The following is a 13,723-nucleotide window of genomic DNA, read 5'->3' as shown; positions in this document are numbered from 1 at the left end:
AGAGTACTGTGCTGTGCTGTGAACAGTATGTTCTCTTGGCAAAACTGTCAGCCTCTGCCCTGATTCATTTTGTACTACAAGGCCAAACTTGCCTGTTATTCCAGGTAACTCCTGATTTCCTACTTTTGTATTCCAGTCCCCTGTGATGAAAAGGACATCTTTTGTGTGTGTTAGATCTAGGAGGTCTTGTAGGTCTTCATAAATAACAGTTCAAAAAAAAAAAATAAATAACAGTTCAACTTCAGCATTACTGGTTGCACCACAGATTTGGATTACTGTGATGTTGAATGGTTTGCCTTGGAAACGAACTGAGATCATCCTGTCATTTTTGAGATTGCACCCAAGTACTGTATTTTAAACTCTTTTGCTGACTATGAGGCCTATTTCATCCTTTCTAAGGAATTCTTGCCCACAGTAGTAGATATGGTCATCTGAATTAAATTTGCCTATCCCATCCATTTTCATTCACTGATTCCTAAAAGGTCCATGTTCACTCTTGCCATCTCCTGTTTGACCACATCCAATTTACGTTTTTTCATGCATTTAACATTCCAGGTTCCTATGCAATATTTTTCTTTACAGCACTGGATTTCACTTTTACCCCCAGATATAAACACTACTGGGCATCCTTTTGGCTATGGCCCAGCCTCTTCATTCTTTCTGTAGCTATTTCTCTGCTCTTCCCCAGTAGTATACTGGACACCTACCAACCTGGGAGGTTCATCTTTCAGTTATGTATTTTTGCCTTTTCATACTGTTCATGGGGTTCTCAAGGCAAGAATACTCAAATGGTCTGTCATTCCCTTCTCCAGGGGACCATGTTTTGTTAGGCCCTAACTAGCAGGGACATGGCCTTCAGCTGCTCAAGGTAGCTGGATTACATGCATGGTGCCCCGGCTGGCCCGCGGTCCCACTGTTATCCTCCTTGAGCGTTTAAACTGTCACTAGCCATCCAGTGTCAGTCAATGTGCAGTCAGGGGATCGAGGCAAAGGCAACACTGGAATGACTGGTAAGTGGGTCGGAGGAAGGCTGGAGCCAATGTTGAAGGATTCCCAGGAGCAGAGGGCACCCCAGCATCATGGCTGCCACTGGCCACTTGGAACCAACCTGCTGCCCAGGAGCCACCGTCCACCATGGAGCTGATGTACCGCCCAGGAGCTGCTGTCCACCAGTGGAGCTGATGTGCCGCCCAGGAGCCGCTGTCTGCTGTGGAGCCACTGTCTACTCTGGAGCCGATCAGCCACCTTGGAGTGAACAGTACCCAGGCCTCTCCACTGCTGGTGGTTGTCCTGGGTCCAATCTGTCACTACCCTGCTCCCATCTCCGTCTCTGGGGTGATCTTTGTGAAGCCACTTCCCAGGCCACCAACACCACTTCAGGTTGCCAAAGCCATGTTATCCCATGGCCATTTGTAGGTAGTTAATTATTTATTCAAGTATTAATTCATTTATTCCAATTATTTATTCAATCATTAATTTTCATCAGCATGGATTCATGGAAGTTAATTTCATACTTTGGATTATAATTCAATACTATGCTATCTTGTTCAATTTGTTCTGTGGGTATTGGGAGCTTTTTCAGTTGGCTTCTCCATTCTTTGGACATACTCCCATCATTCTTATTTCTAAGCACTTTTTTCTGGCCACTACAAGATGCCCCACGCTCACCTTTTATGTTCCCTGCTCTAGGTCTACAATCAGCCATTTTTCTAAGGAGCCCTAGTTCCTTTCATTTGAAAATGAAATTATAAACCAAGGCCTGAGTCCTGGGTGGTACGCTCAATGCTATTGGATATCATTGCTTTTCGGCCCTATTTGTGAATAGAGCTGAGAAGTTTATGAATATATGTTTACACTGAACTCTACAACTATTCATCTGTATATTTCTTATGTTAAGAGTTCACACCAATATTTTCAATTGATGTTTCTAATTTTTTGCTGTTTCAAACATTACTGCAACTAATGACACTACATATATGTCAGGCTATGTGTGTGCCAGTGAATATGCATGATAAGTTCCCAAAAGTTGAATTGCTGGGAAGAGTCAATACATTTGTCAAAGAGATAATACATCTGTAAATTTGATAGACAGCTGCTAACCTACATTCCATAATGGGGCTCTTACTTCCATCAGCAACACAAGAGAGTACTTGTTTTCTTACAGCTTTGACAGCTGAAAATGCTACCAAAGTTTTACAGTTTTGTCAATTTGATATATGACAAATAACATTTTTGTGTAGTTTTAATTAATGTTTTTCTTATCTTTAAGACTGAGCTTTTCATTTATTTAAGAATCATTTGTATTTATTTAGTCATAGCCTTGGTATACTCTTCTATTGCGCTATTGGTCTTTTTCTTCTTGCTTTTGTATGCTCTTTTTTATATTATAGAATTTGTTTGTTGATGTCTGAGATGCAATGTTTACCCCAGGTTCTAATTTTTATTTTGGTATTTTTCCATTGCAGACTTTTGACTTTTATAAATGAAATTTATATCAAATATATATCAAATTTTATCTTTATGGCTTCCGAATTTTGAAGTATAAAGATCTTCCCCATCCAAGGTTGTAAATAAATTAAACCATGTTTTTCTCTAATATTTTTAAGGCTTAACTTAATTTAAAATTAAGCATTTGATTCATTGGGAATGTATTCTGGTTTATATTAACAGACAGACACAGGTTTGAATCCAATTTCATTTTATTTTTTTCTTGATGGATACTGTTGTCCTAGTATTATTTATTGAATAATTTATCTTTCCATCACAGATTTGAAATGTCATTTTACTGAATACTGACTTCTATTGGTTAAATTGCTGTTCCTTTGGTCTGTCTATCTAGTGATTCACCACTGTGTTCAAATACTTGAGGTTTTCTGTTACTAAACTACAGAAGTACTACTACTAGTACTACTACTACTAAGATATGCTATAGCTTATTACATTTTCTGAAGACAGTTTTTCTGGCAATTCGTCCTGTTTATTTTCCATATTTTGTTAGAATCATCTTGCCTAGAAACTCACTCCTAGACAAAAATATTAACAAAATACTGTTGGCATTTTTATTGGAATATTAATGCTATAAATTAACTTGATAAGACTTCACATCTTTATGATGTTGAGTCTTTTAAAGAATGTTGTAAGTTTTTCCAAATGTTAAAAGCCTCCTGTGTGACTTTAAAAATGCTCTGAAGTTTTCTTCATATAGGGCCTGCACATTGCCTTTTTAAAGCTTATTCCTGCTTAGTCTTTTATTGTTGTTGTTAGAGCACATATTTTTCTTCCACTAAATATTTTATACATATTATGTTTTTATACATAAATATTTATGTACAAATATTTTTTATACATAAATATTTTTTAACACCATCATACAGTAAAATTCACTTTCCCTTTTGGTGCACAGTTCTAGAAAGTTAAATGCTTGGATAGCCCATGTAACCATCAGGATACAGAAAAGGTACATCACTTCCAAAAGCTCCCTCATACTATCTTTTTATGTCCTCTCATCACTTCAACCTCTGGCAAACACTGATTTGTTCTCCACTGCTATCGTGATTTGTTGAGAATTTCCCATAGATGTAATCATACAGAATACAATCTTTTAAGACTGACTTCTTTAATTCAGTATGATGCTATTGAGACTCATTCAAATTGTATCATGGCTCAACTACTTTAACTGCTGAGTAGTGTTCCACTGTATGGATATACCATAGTTTATTTACCTGTTTATCCACTGATAGACATTTGAATTTGTTTTTACTTTTCAGCACTTATGAACAGAGCTGCTAGACAACATTCATGTGCAGGTTTTTGTGTGAATATATGATTTTCATTCTTTAGAGTAATGAAAGTAATGAATGTTTCTTTAGAGAGGGATGAATGGGATATAATTTTCTAAGAAACTGCCAACTATTGTACAGAGTGGCTGTGCCATTTTGTATCTCCACAAACAAAGAACAAGAGTTCCAGATGCTCTGAATCCTTGTCAGCACTTGATATTGTCAGTATTTTTGATTTTATCCATTCTAACAGATGTGTAATGGTATCACAATGGTTTTATTACATTTCCCTAAGGACATTGAGCTTCTTTTCAGGAGTTTATTTGCTATCTTTACATATCTTCTTTGGTGAAGCATCTGTTCAGATTCTTTCCCATTTTTTTTAGAAAAAGGTAAACTTTATTCTGTAAAAGATTTGCATTTATAGAAAAATTACAAAAATAATATTGAGAGTTCTTGCTAACCCTCCACACAGTATATTTTATTTTTAATATCAAACATTATCATGGTACATTTATTACTACTAATAAACCAAATTTAAACATTACAATGAGCTTCCCTGGTGGCTCAGACGGTAAAGCATCTGCCTACAATGCGGGAGACCTGGGTTCAATTTCTGGGTCGGGAAGATCTCCTGGAGAAGGAAATGGCAACCCACTCTAGTATTCTTGCCTGGAAAACCCCATGGATGGAGGAACCTGGTAGGCTAGAGTCCATGGGGTAGCAAAGAGTTGGACGCGACTGAGCGACTTCACACACAAACATTACAATGAACTAAAGCCCTTATTTTATTAATTTCCATAATTTTTACTTAATATTCCAGGACATCATCCAGGACACCAACTACATTTGGTTGTCATGCCCTTTAGGTCCCCCTAGATTGTTTCTCTGACTTTTCTTATTTGTAATAACCTTGTCAGCTTGGAAAGGACCGGTCAAATATTTTTGTACAATGTTCCTCAATTTAGTTTGCCTGATGGTTAAACAGAAGTTATGGGTTTTTGATGGCTTTGTCCATTTCTAATAGGATTTTTTAACTTATTGCTGTGTTCTGACAGTTCTTCATGCATTACAGATACAAGCCCTTTTTTAGATATGTGATTTGCAAATATATTTTTCCCTGTCTGCAACTTTTCATTCTTTTAACAATGACTTTCATAAAACAAAAATTTTAAAATCTGATTAAGTTCAATTTATAAATTTTTCTTTCACAGGTACTGTTTTGGGGTTCACATCTAAGAACGTCTCAATAACCCAAGGTCATAAAGATTTTCTCTTGTTTTATTCTAAAAGATTTATAGTTTTATATTTCAAGTTTATAACAATTAGAGTTAACTCGCATCAAGTGAAAAGTTTAGGCTGAAGTGCACTCTTTTCAATATAGATGAGCAGTTGTTTCAATATATTTATTGAAAAGGAGACTTGGTTCCACTGAATTACTTTTGCATAGTTATCAAAAAGTCAGATGATCATTTTTCTATTTCTGAATTCTGTCTTCTGTTTCATTGATACATGTGTTTATCCCTTCACTAATTCCACACTGACTTCATTACTATAACTATATAGTAATTCTTAAACTGAGTGTTAAGCCTTATGCAACTTTACTCTTATTTTTCAAAAAATTTTTAGTTGTTTTAGCTCCTTGTCCTTTCCATATAAATTTTAAAATCAGTGAGTATGTCTAGAAAAAATCCTGCTGGCATTTGGATTGATACTGCATTAAATCTACGTATCAATTTGGGAAGACATCTTTATCATGTGGAGATTTCTAATCCAAGAACACAGTATATTTTTTCAATTGTTTAGGTTTTAATTTTATCATCATTTTGTAGTTTTTAGCATATAGATTGTGCACATTTTGTTAGATTTATACTTCTGTATCAATACTTCTATCATTTTTTGAGTTATTATAAATGAAATTGTTTGTTAAAAATTTGGTATCTAATACATATTGCTAGTATGTTGAAATACAACTGACTTTTGTATTTTGACCTTCTTCCTGCAACATTGCTAAATTCATTAGTTCTAGGAATTTTTTTGATTCTGTGGAATTTGCTATATAGAGAATCATTTCATCTGACAACAGGCACTGTATAATTCCCTCCTTTCCAGTCTGCCTGTATTTTATTTCTTTTTCTCAGTATACTGCACTTATTGCTAAGTCTCCAATTCTTATGTTGAAAAGGAGGTAAGACCAGACATTCTTACCTTGATCCTGATCTTACAAGGGAAGAATTTTGCTTTTCACCACTAAGTATGATGGTGGCTTTTCGGTAGATGTCTTTTATAAGGTTGACAAAAATCACATCTTTTCTTAACTTTCTGACTTTAAAAATAATGAATGGGTGTTGTACTTAGTCAAATGCTATCTTTGCATCCATTTACATGATCATGTGCTCTTTTATTCTTTCAATTTTTTACATGAATCACATTTTCAACACCAAACCATTCAGCACTGAATTTCTGATATAAAGCCCAACTGGTCATCTATATTATTTTTTTATGAATTGCCTGATTAATTCTGACAATATTTTGTTGAGATGCTTTTATGTTCATTAGGGACATTGCTCTGTAATTTCTTCTCCTCCTTTTACTCCTACTTCCCCCCACCTTTCCTCAACTTTTTCTTCTTTTCCCTTTCTCCTCACCCCTCCTTCTTCTCTTTGTCAGGTTTGGTATGAAGATAATTTTAGCCTCAAAAAATGAGTTACAAAGAGTTCTTTCCTCTGTTATTTCTGGAAGATGTCATATATAGTTGGTGGTATTTCTTCATTAAATGTTTAACAGAATTTTCCAGTAGAAACATCTGGGCCTGAAGAATTTTTTCCAATAGTTCTTAGCAACAAATTCAATTTTTTCAATAGTTATGGGACTATCAAGATATCTACTTCATCTGGTGAATTTTATTAGTTTGAGGTTTTTGAAAACTGGTCAGTTACTTTTGTTTTCTAATGTACATATAATTAATATTCTCTTATTATTCTGTTAATGTCTGCACAGTCTTTAGTGATATCCTTTTTTATACTTGATAAAAATAACCTGTACCTGCCATCTTTTTTCTTAGTCAGTTTTGCTTCATGTTTATCAATTTTGATCTTATCAAAGATCCAGATTTTTGTTTCACTGATTTTCTCTATTGGTTTTCCATTTTTAATTTCATTGACTTCTGTTTATTATTTATTTCTTTTCTCCTTGATCCATGCTCTATTCATTTACTTAAAAATCTTTTCTAATATCTGTTGAGGCTTTCTCTTTGACTCATGGACTATTAAGAATTGTGCTGTTCAATATCCAAGTGTTCGGAGATTTCCCTTACATGTTTCTGTTGTTAACTGTTTAATTCCATGATGGTCAGAAAATATATTTGTATGGTTTCAATTAAACTTAAGGTTGTTACATGACCCAGGATATGGTCCACCTTGATGAATGTGCCAGCCATACACACTTGAAAGCATGACTGTTCTGTTGTTTTGGGGTATACTGTTCTGTAAATGGCAATTAGATACAGACAGTTAATGTTTTTCTTTTGGTTTACCTTATTTGTGACCTAGTCAGCCTCTTGAATTTACAGGTCTATGTCTTCTGATAAATTTGGGATGTTTTCAACTACCGCTTTTTCAAATGCTTGTTTACTGCTGTACTCTTTCTCCTATCCTTTTGGGACTCTGAATGATATGTATAGTAGAACTTCCGTTGTCCATAGGTCCTTGAGGTTTTGTTCATTTGTTTATCAATCTTTTTTTTATTTTTTCTCTGTATTGCACAGATTGGATAATTTCTATTGCTCTTCCATCTTTAAGTTAACTGATTTTTCCTTTGTCTCCATTCTGTTATTGATTCCATTCAGTGAGATTTTAATTTTGGTCATTGTACAATTTGGTTCTAAAATTTTGTTTCTTGATTATACCTTCTGTTTCTTTCATGATGCTTTATATTTTAACGTTTATTTCAACAATGTTCACAACAGTTCTTTTAAGCTCTTGTAGCTGTTTTGAAGTCTTTGTCATCTAATCTCAATATCCATTTCATCTTATTGTTAGTATCTAGTTACTAATATTTTCCATACAGGATGAGATCCACATAGTTCTTTGTCTGCCTAGTAATTTTGACAATAGTATTCAAATAATATTATTTCTATTTCGAGACCTGTAGTACTCAAAGATTCCACAAATATTTATGTAATGAGGGAAAAAACAGCCAAAGTCTGTTTTTGTGATGATTTACTAAGAATTCTTTTTTGGAAGATTATAGTTCAACAACTGACACTGAAACAATGTTATATTATTTATCAGGACTCTTAATAAAATAGTACTGAAAAGACTGAATTCTCAAAACTAACTACCTAAGACTTCAGTTTTTGTTTTAGTTTTATATTAGGTACAGAATAATCTGAAATCAGTCAATTAATATCATACAATATTTCTCATTGTCAAATATAATTATTTTTTTCTTCTATTGGTACATTATTAGTGTTTAACATGGCACCACATACCTAAGTAAAGAAAAAATGAAATTCTCCTATTTGCAGAGAAGAAAAAATATGGATTTTTCTTCCTCACATACAAAAAACTACCAATTCTTCCCTTGTTAAGAGTGATAAGGAGCAGGAAGAATACATAAGGTGTGAGTGATTCCTCAATTAATTTTGCTAACACAGTACTTCCGCTGCTTCTGAACAGTTAGAAAATGATACAAGGAACAAAATAAGCTTTGTGTGACCAAAAGCCCTCCATTAATTTTAGTAGGACAATGGTGACAATACTTTAGGGGTAGAAAGGTCTTCTACCTCCCCAAATTTTTAAAAAAAAGAAACTAAAAACAAGCAAATAATCAAAAGAAGAGACAAAATGGAAGGAGGAGGAAATGAAGGAAGGAAGGAAGCAAAGCTGCCTCCCGTAGACACAAGCAGGTCTTTCAGTGGAGTTAGAAATATCTTGACATTTATTGTGTTCATGGTCTTTTGATTACACAGTAAGATTCATGTTCCTGTTCTGCCACTTACCAACTATGCACCTTGGACCGCTTGCTCAACTGTGATATAGGGGTTATGATACCTCCCCTGCAGTTGTTCTGCATTTTACAATCTATGTTGAAGATTGGAACCAAATATACTGCCTAGGACAAAGTTGGCAATAAGTAATGATAGATTTCCTTCTTTTCCTCCTTCCAAGAAAGTAACTCTGTTTATTCTCAAACAAAAGTCATCACATTTAAAACTGCTCCAAGGAAGAATTTCCAAATTTCCGTAGTAACTCATTTCAGTAAATTAAAAAACTCACAAAATCTAAGTGTATGGGACTAATGTGTATTTCATGGGGCTTTGATACTGACCAAAGTACCTCCTCTTAACAGCAAACCTGATATTACAGTAATATTTAAATGTAAGATAAGATGAAAACAGCTCAAACAATAAAAAATATCTAGATAAATCTGAACTAATTGACATTTTTGGGATGATGACACTGATGAGATTTCAAAATTAAAGTAATATATCTGGCAAATTCATTATTAAGAGAACATTAACCTTATTAAGTATTAACACTTTACAACTTAATGAAGTTATGAAGTATATTCTTTCTATATATACCCAAGGAAAAAACATAATTTTCATTGTAGGATTTACAATAAAATTAGGAGCTTTTGCTTGAGAAAATTCATTTAGACAGTGGACTAAATTTTCTTTTCTTAAAAAAAGAAAAAGTAATGTACTTACTTCTAAGATTATGAAGTAGCATATCTAGTAAAGTCATAAATTTTGAATATTGAATAACAGAGAAGTCCATTCCTTTTGCCCACAAAAATCCAGATACATAATAATCTAGTAGACTGGCTTCCTTTAAACAGGTTTGAAGATTTTTGAAATTCAAAAACTTTTCTAGTTTCCTGTAACAAGAAAAATCCAGATATTAAAATTGATTAAACACTGACAGTTCCTTTTCTAAGTTTTGAAAACAGATACTATTCTTGAATGAAGATTCTATAATGCTCATAATCGAAAAAATCTATGATTATATCAACATCCTAAATTCAAAACAGCATTCAAAAGAGAGAGCACATGAAAATTCTTATTATTCTTTTTTTTCCACTTCCTCTTTCTTCTTCTTCTAAATTTCTCTCCTCTCCTCTTTTTTTTTAATTGGAGGAAAACTGCTTTCCAATGTTGTGTTGGTTTCTGCCATAGAATATGTGAATCAGCCATAATTATACATATATCTTCTCTCTTGAGCCTCCCTTCCCTTCTCTCATACCACCCCTGTAGGTCATCACAGAGCATCAGGCTGGGCTCCCTGTGTTATACAGCAACTTCTCACCAGCTGCTCATATGTTGATGCTACTTTCTCCACTCATCCCACTCTTTCTCTCCCTTTCCCACCACGTTTACAAGTCCATTCTCTACATCTGCGTCTCCATTCCTTCCCTGCAAGTAGGTTCATTGATACTGTTTTTCTAGATTCCTTATATATGGGTTAATATATTAATTTGTTTTTCTCTTTCTGATTTACTTCACTCTGTAGGCTGTAGGTTCACCCACCTCACTAGAACTGACTCAAATTCATTTTTTATAGCTGGGTACTATTCCATTGTATATACATACCACATCTTCTTTATCCATTCATCAGTCGATGGACATCTAGGTTGCTTCCAGGTCCTGGCTATTGTAAATAGTGCTGCAATGAACAGTGCAGTACATACGCCTTTTAGGACTGTTTTATCAGGGATTATGCCCAGTAGTGGGGCTGCTGGGTCATATGGTATATTTAGTCCTAGTTTTTTTAAGGAATCTCTGTACTTTTCTTCATAATGGCTATATCAGTTTACATTCCCACCAACAGTTGTCGGGAGGTTCCTTTTTCTCTTATTTATCTCTGAAGTAAAATGTCGTAACTTTTTATTTTCTTTCAAATTCAATGTCTTTTTCCATTTATACAATCAAGTTTCTTTTACTTCTAGCAGTGTTCTGGAACTGGATTGTTAAATATTTATTGTTTTCTTTTTTAAGAATTCCAATTATGTATGTTTTACTCATTTTTTCTAATACTGTAATTTTATCTTCAAAAATTTTTAAATCAATTTCCTTTTCATTTTATATGCTTTTCTCATTACTGTCTTCTATGTCCCTTGTATTTTCAGCATTGTTAATTCTCCCTTGGGCTACTTATAAATTTCACTTCTGTGAGATCGCGCCTTCTCTACTTTTTTTAAAAAAAAGTTTCATCACCTTTTATTTCTTTTTATCTCTACCTTGATTTTTTTTGTATCTTTGTCTTATGTTCTTGTGATTACTTCACAAGAGTTCTTATTCTTAATTCATGATAAATATTTGAGCTTTTTTTTTGTCTGTTCATGGACATATTTTTCTCGTGTACTTCCTTTGCCTGACATTTCTTTTTCCTATTCTTCATTTTTATCCTCGCAATGTCTTTGTATGTATACTCCTAGTTTAATGCTCAAACCTGGTCATATTACAAGCTATTTTCTATATGAAATAAGTTTATGTCAATTATTTTACTTTTTAGGCTTTATTCAATTAGTGGGAAAAATGAAAGATGTACAATAAGTTGTCCTTATACCACATAAATAATCTATTTCTTATAGATATAGGGTCTGCTCCACACCTTATAATATAGTCCTGCTGTTGCAAACAAGTGTTCTTGGAATGGCACTTCAGGGTTTTCACTTCACCTGGGACAATAAGTATATTTTTAAACTCATTCTCAGATCTTCAACTATGTGATCTTCCTTGTACTTTTCCCCACACTTCTGCTAGATCTACCATGTTTCTGGCTAGATCTACCATGTTTCTGGCAGTAATACTCACATTTTGCAGTCTGGACTTTCATTCTCCTTGTTAGTACAGAGATGGAATTGGTATTTCCTTGATGCTTATATGTGATTTCTGAGGGAGAAAGAGAGTGTGTGTATGTGTCTGTGTGACAACTTTATACAGCTATTGAAAAAAAAGATAGCCCTTATTATTTATAATATTGAAATAAATTATATGATCAGAATAATGAATACAGCAAGATTAAACAAGTTTGGGAAAAAATAAAACTGATGTTATGTTTAACACACTCTCATCCAACTCAGAAACATTTCATTTACAGTGGTATCTGAGTAGACCCCAATCCCCAAAGTGAGATCTGAGTCTTTTCACAGTAATCATAGCTCCCTTCTCATAATGCTATATAATGCCTTTCTGTATATGGCATTCTTTATAATTATTGACCTACAGTGGGTACTGTCCTAAATTGTTCTAGTTAATGCATAACTAAAGGTAAGGTTAATTTTCTTCTGTGGAACAAAAATCAAAAGCATAAATAAGTAGCTTTGACTGCTACTGGCAGCTGTTTTAGAAAAATCAGTCCCAAGATTAAGCCTTACTTCCTGATAATTTTGAGGACTTGAGTCAACCAACACTGTAGTCACTCTCTCTCTCAATGTCCCATTATGTGATAGTTTACATACACAAATATGTGTCAGTTCAGTTCAGTCGCTCAGTCGTGTCCGACTCTTTGCAATCCCATGAACTGCAGCACGCCAGGCCTCCCTGTCCATCACCAACTCCCGGAGTTCACTCAGACTCATGTCCATCGAGTCAGTGATGCCATCCAGCCTTCTCATATGTGTACATGTGCATAAACTTTATTTTTAAGACAATACAATCAGTATGTTACAAGAAAATAAAAGCATGCACAACTGATACATTTTGTCAAGCAGAGAAATTAAATGATAGATGCAGAAAAGAACGGGCAGGCACTCTGGGGAGGGAGGTTATCTTACTAGCCAGCCATCTTGCATTTGCATTGGATCTCAGTCAGAAAGATTCATTTTTCAATGTTTATAGTACCACTTAGTCTTAGGTGAAAAGCAGTAAGAAAACTTCTATAGTAGTAAAAACTTGTGGTATTTTACTAGAATCAATAAACAGGCCAAGAAACAGGTAGAAAACAAAGAAACAGACCAAATATATATGGAAACAGGAATATGAGAGGTAATATTTCAAAATCAGTAAGGGAAGTACGAATTGTTCAAGAATGATGCTAGTTTATTCCAACAGAAATTAAAAAGTTAAAAAAAAGATGCTGGCAGCACTAGCTAGCCACATAGAAAATAAAACAATACTTTAACCAATACATGGATTAACTAAAACAAACCCAGTAGCATTTTATTCTGAATTATATCCTTAAAGCTTTGGTTTTTTGGGGGAAGAGGGGAAATTTACAATAACAGTGTATTTGTTTAAGAAACAGTTTTTGAACAGCAACTTTTCTTATTTTCCTTGCTATCAAAGCTTTTATTTTATGAAGTTTAATTACTTCTCTGATTCACTATGCTGGATATATACTCTAACATCTAATTGCTATAATCTGCATTTTGAATGTTTTCATAAATTTTTTTTCATTACTGACTTTATTTTCAGCAAGATACGGGATTTATTCTTTTTTTCCTTTATTTTTTATTGAAGGATAATTGCTTTACAGAATTTTGTTGTTTTCTGTCAAGTCTCAACATGAATCAGCCGTAGGTATACATATGTCCCCTCTCTTTTGAACCTCATTCCCATCTCCCTCCCCATCCCACCCCTCTAGATGGATACAGAGCCCCTGTTTGAGTTTCCTGAAGCATATAACAAATTCCCCTTGGCTATCTATTTTACATATGGTAATGTAAGTTTCCATGTTACTCTCTCCATATATCTCACCCTCTCCTCCCCCTCCCCATGTCCTTAAGTCTATTCTCTATGTCTGTTTCTCCACTGCTGCTCTGCAAATAAATTATTCAGTATCATTTTTCTAGATTCCGTATATATGCATTAGAATAGGATATTTATCATTCTCTTTCTGACTCACTTCACTCGGCATAATAGGTTCTAGGTTAATCCTTCTTGTCAGAACTGACTCAAATGTGTTCCTTTTTATGGCTGAGTAATATTCCATTGTGTA

General features: G+C 34.0%; 1 protein-coding gene across 4 annotated transcripts in view; it reads right to left on the bottom strand.

Moving 5' to 3' along the window:
* Positions 1-13,723, bottom strand: part of CABCOCO1 (ciliary associated calcium binding coiled-coil 1) — a 166,297-nt gene that overhangs the window by 121,816 nt on the left and 30,758 nt on the right. For 3 of the 4 annotated variants that reach the window (XR_011564612.1, XM_070781837.1, XM_070781838.1), the window contains exon 3: positions 9,493-9,662. Coding sequence is in view for 3 of the 4 variants with exons in the window: in XM_070781837.1 (XP_070637938.1) it covers positions 9,493-9,662 (170 nt within the window). In the remaining variant the exon portion in view is untranslated. Of the gene's footprint in view, positions 1-9,492; positions 9,663-11,598; positions 11,677-13,723 lie in introns of all 4 variants that reach the window. The other variant, XM_070781839.1, reaches the window with a different exon arrangement.

This window comes from Bos indicus, chromosome 28, assembly GCF_029378745.1.
Source record: "Bos indicus isolate NIAB-ARS_2022 breed Sahiwal x Tharparkar chromosome 28, NIAB-ARS_B.indTharparkar_mat_pri_1.0, whole genome shotgun sequence".
Taxonomy (NCBI): domain Eukaryota; kingdom Metazoa; phylum Chordata; class Mammalia; order Artiodactyla; family Bovidae; genus Bos; species Bos indicus.
Note: the sequence above shows the minus strand (reverse complement) of the source record. Positions and strands in the feature narration are given on the sequence as shown.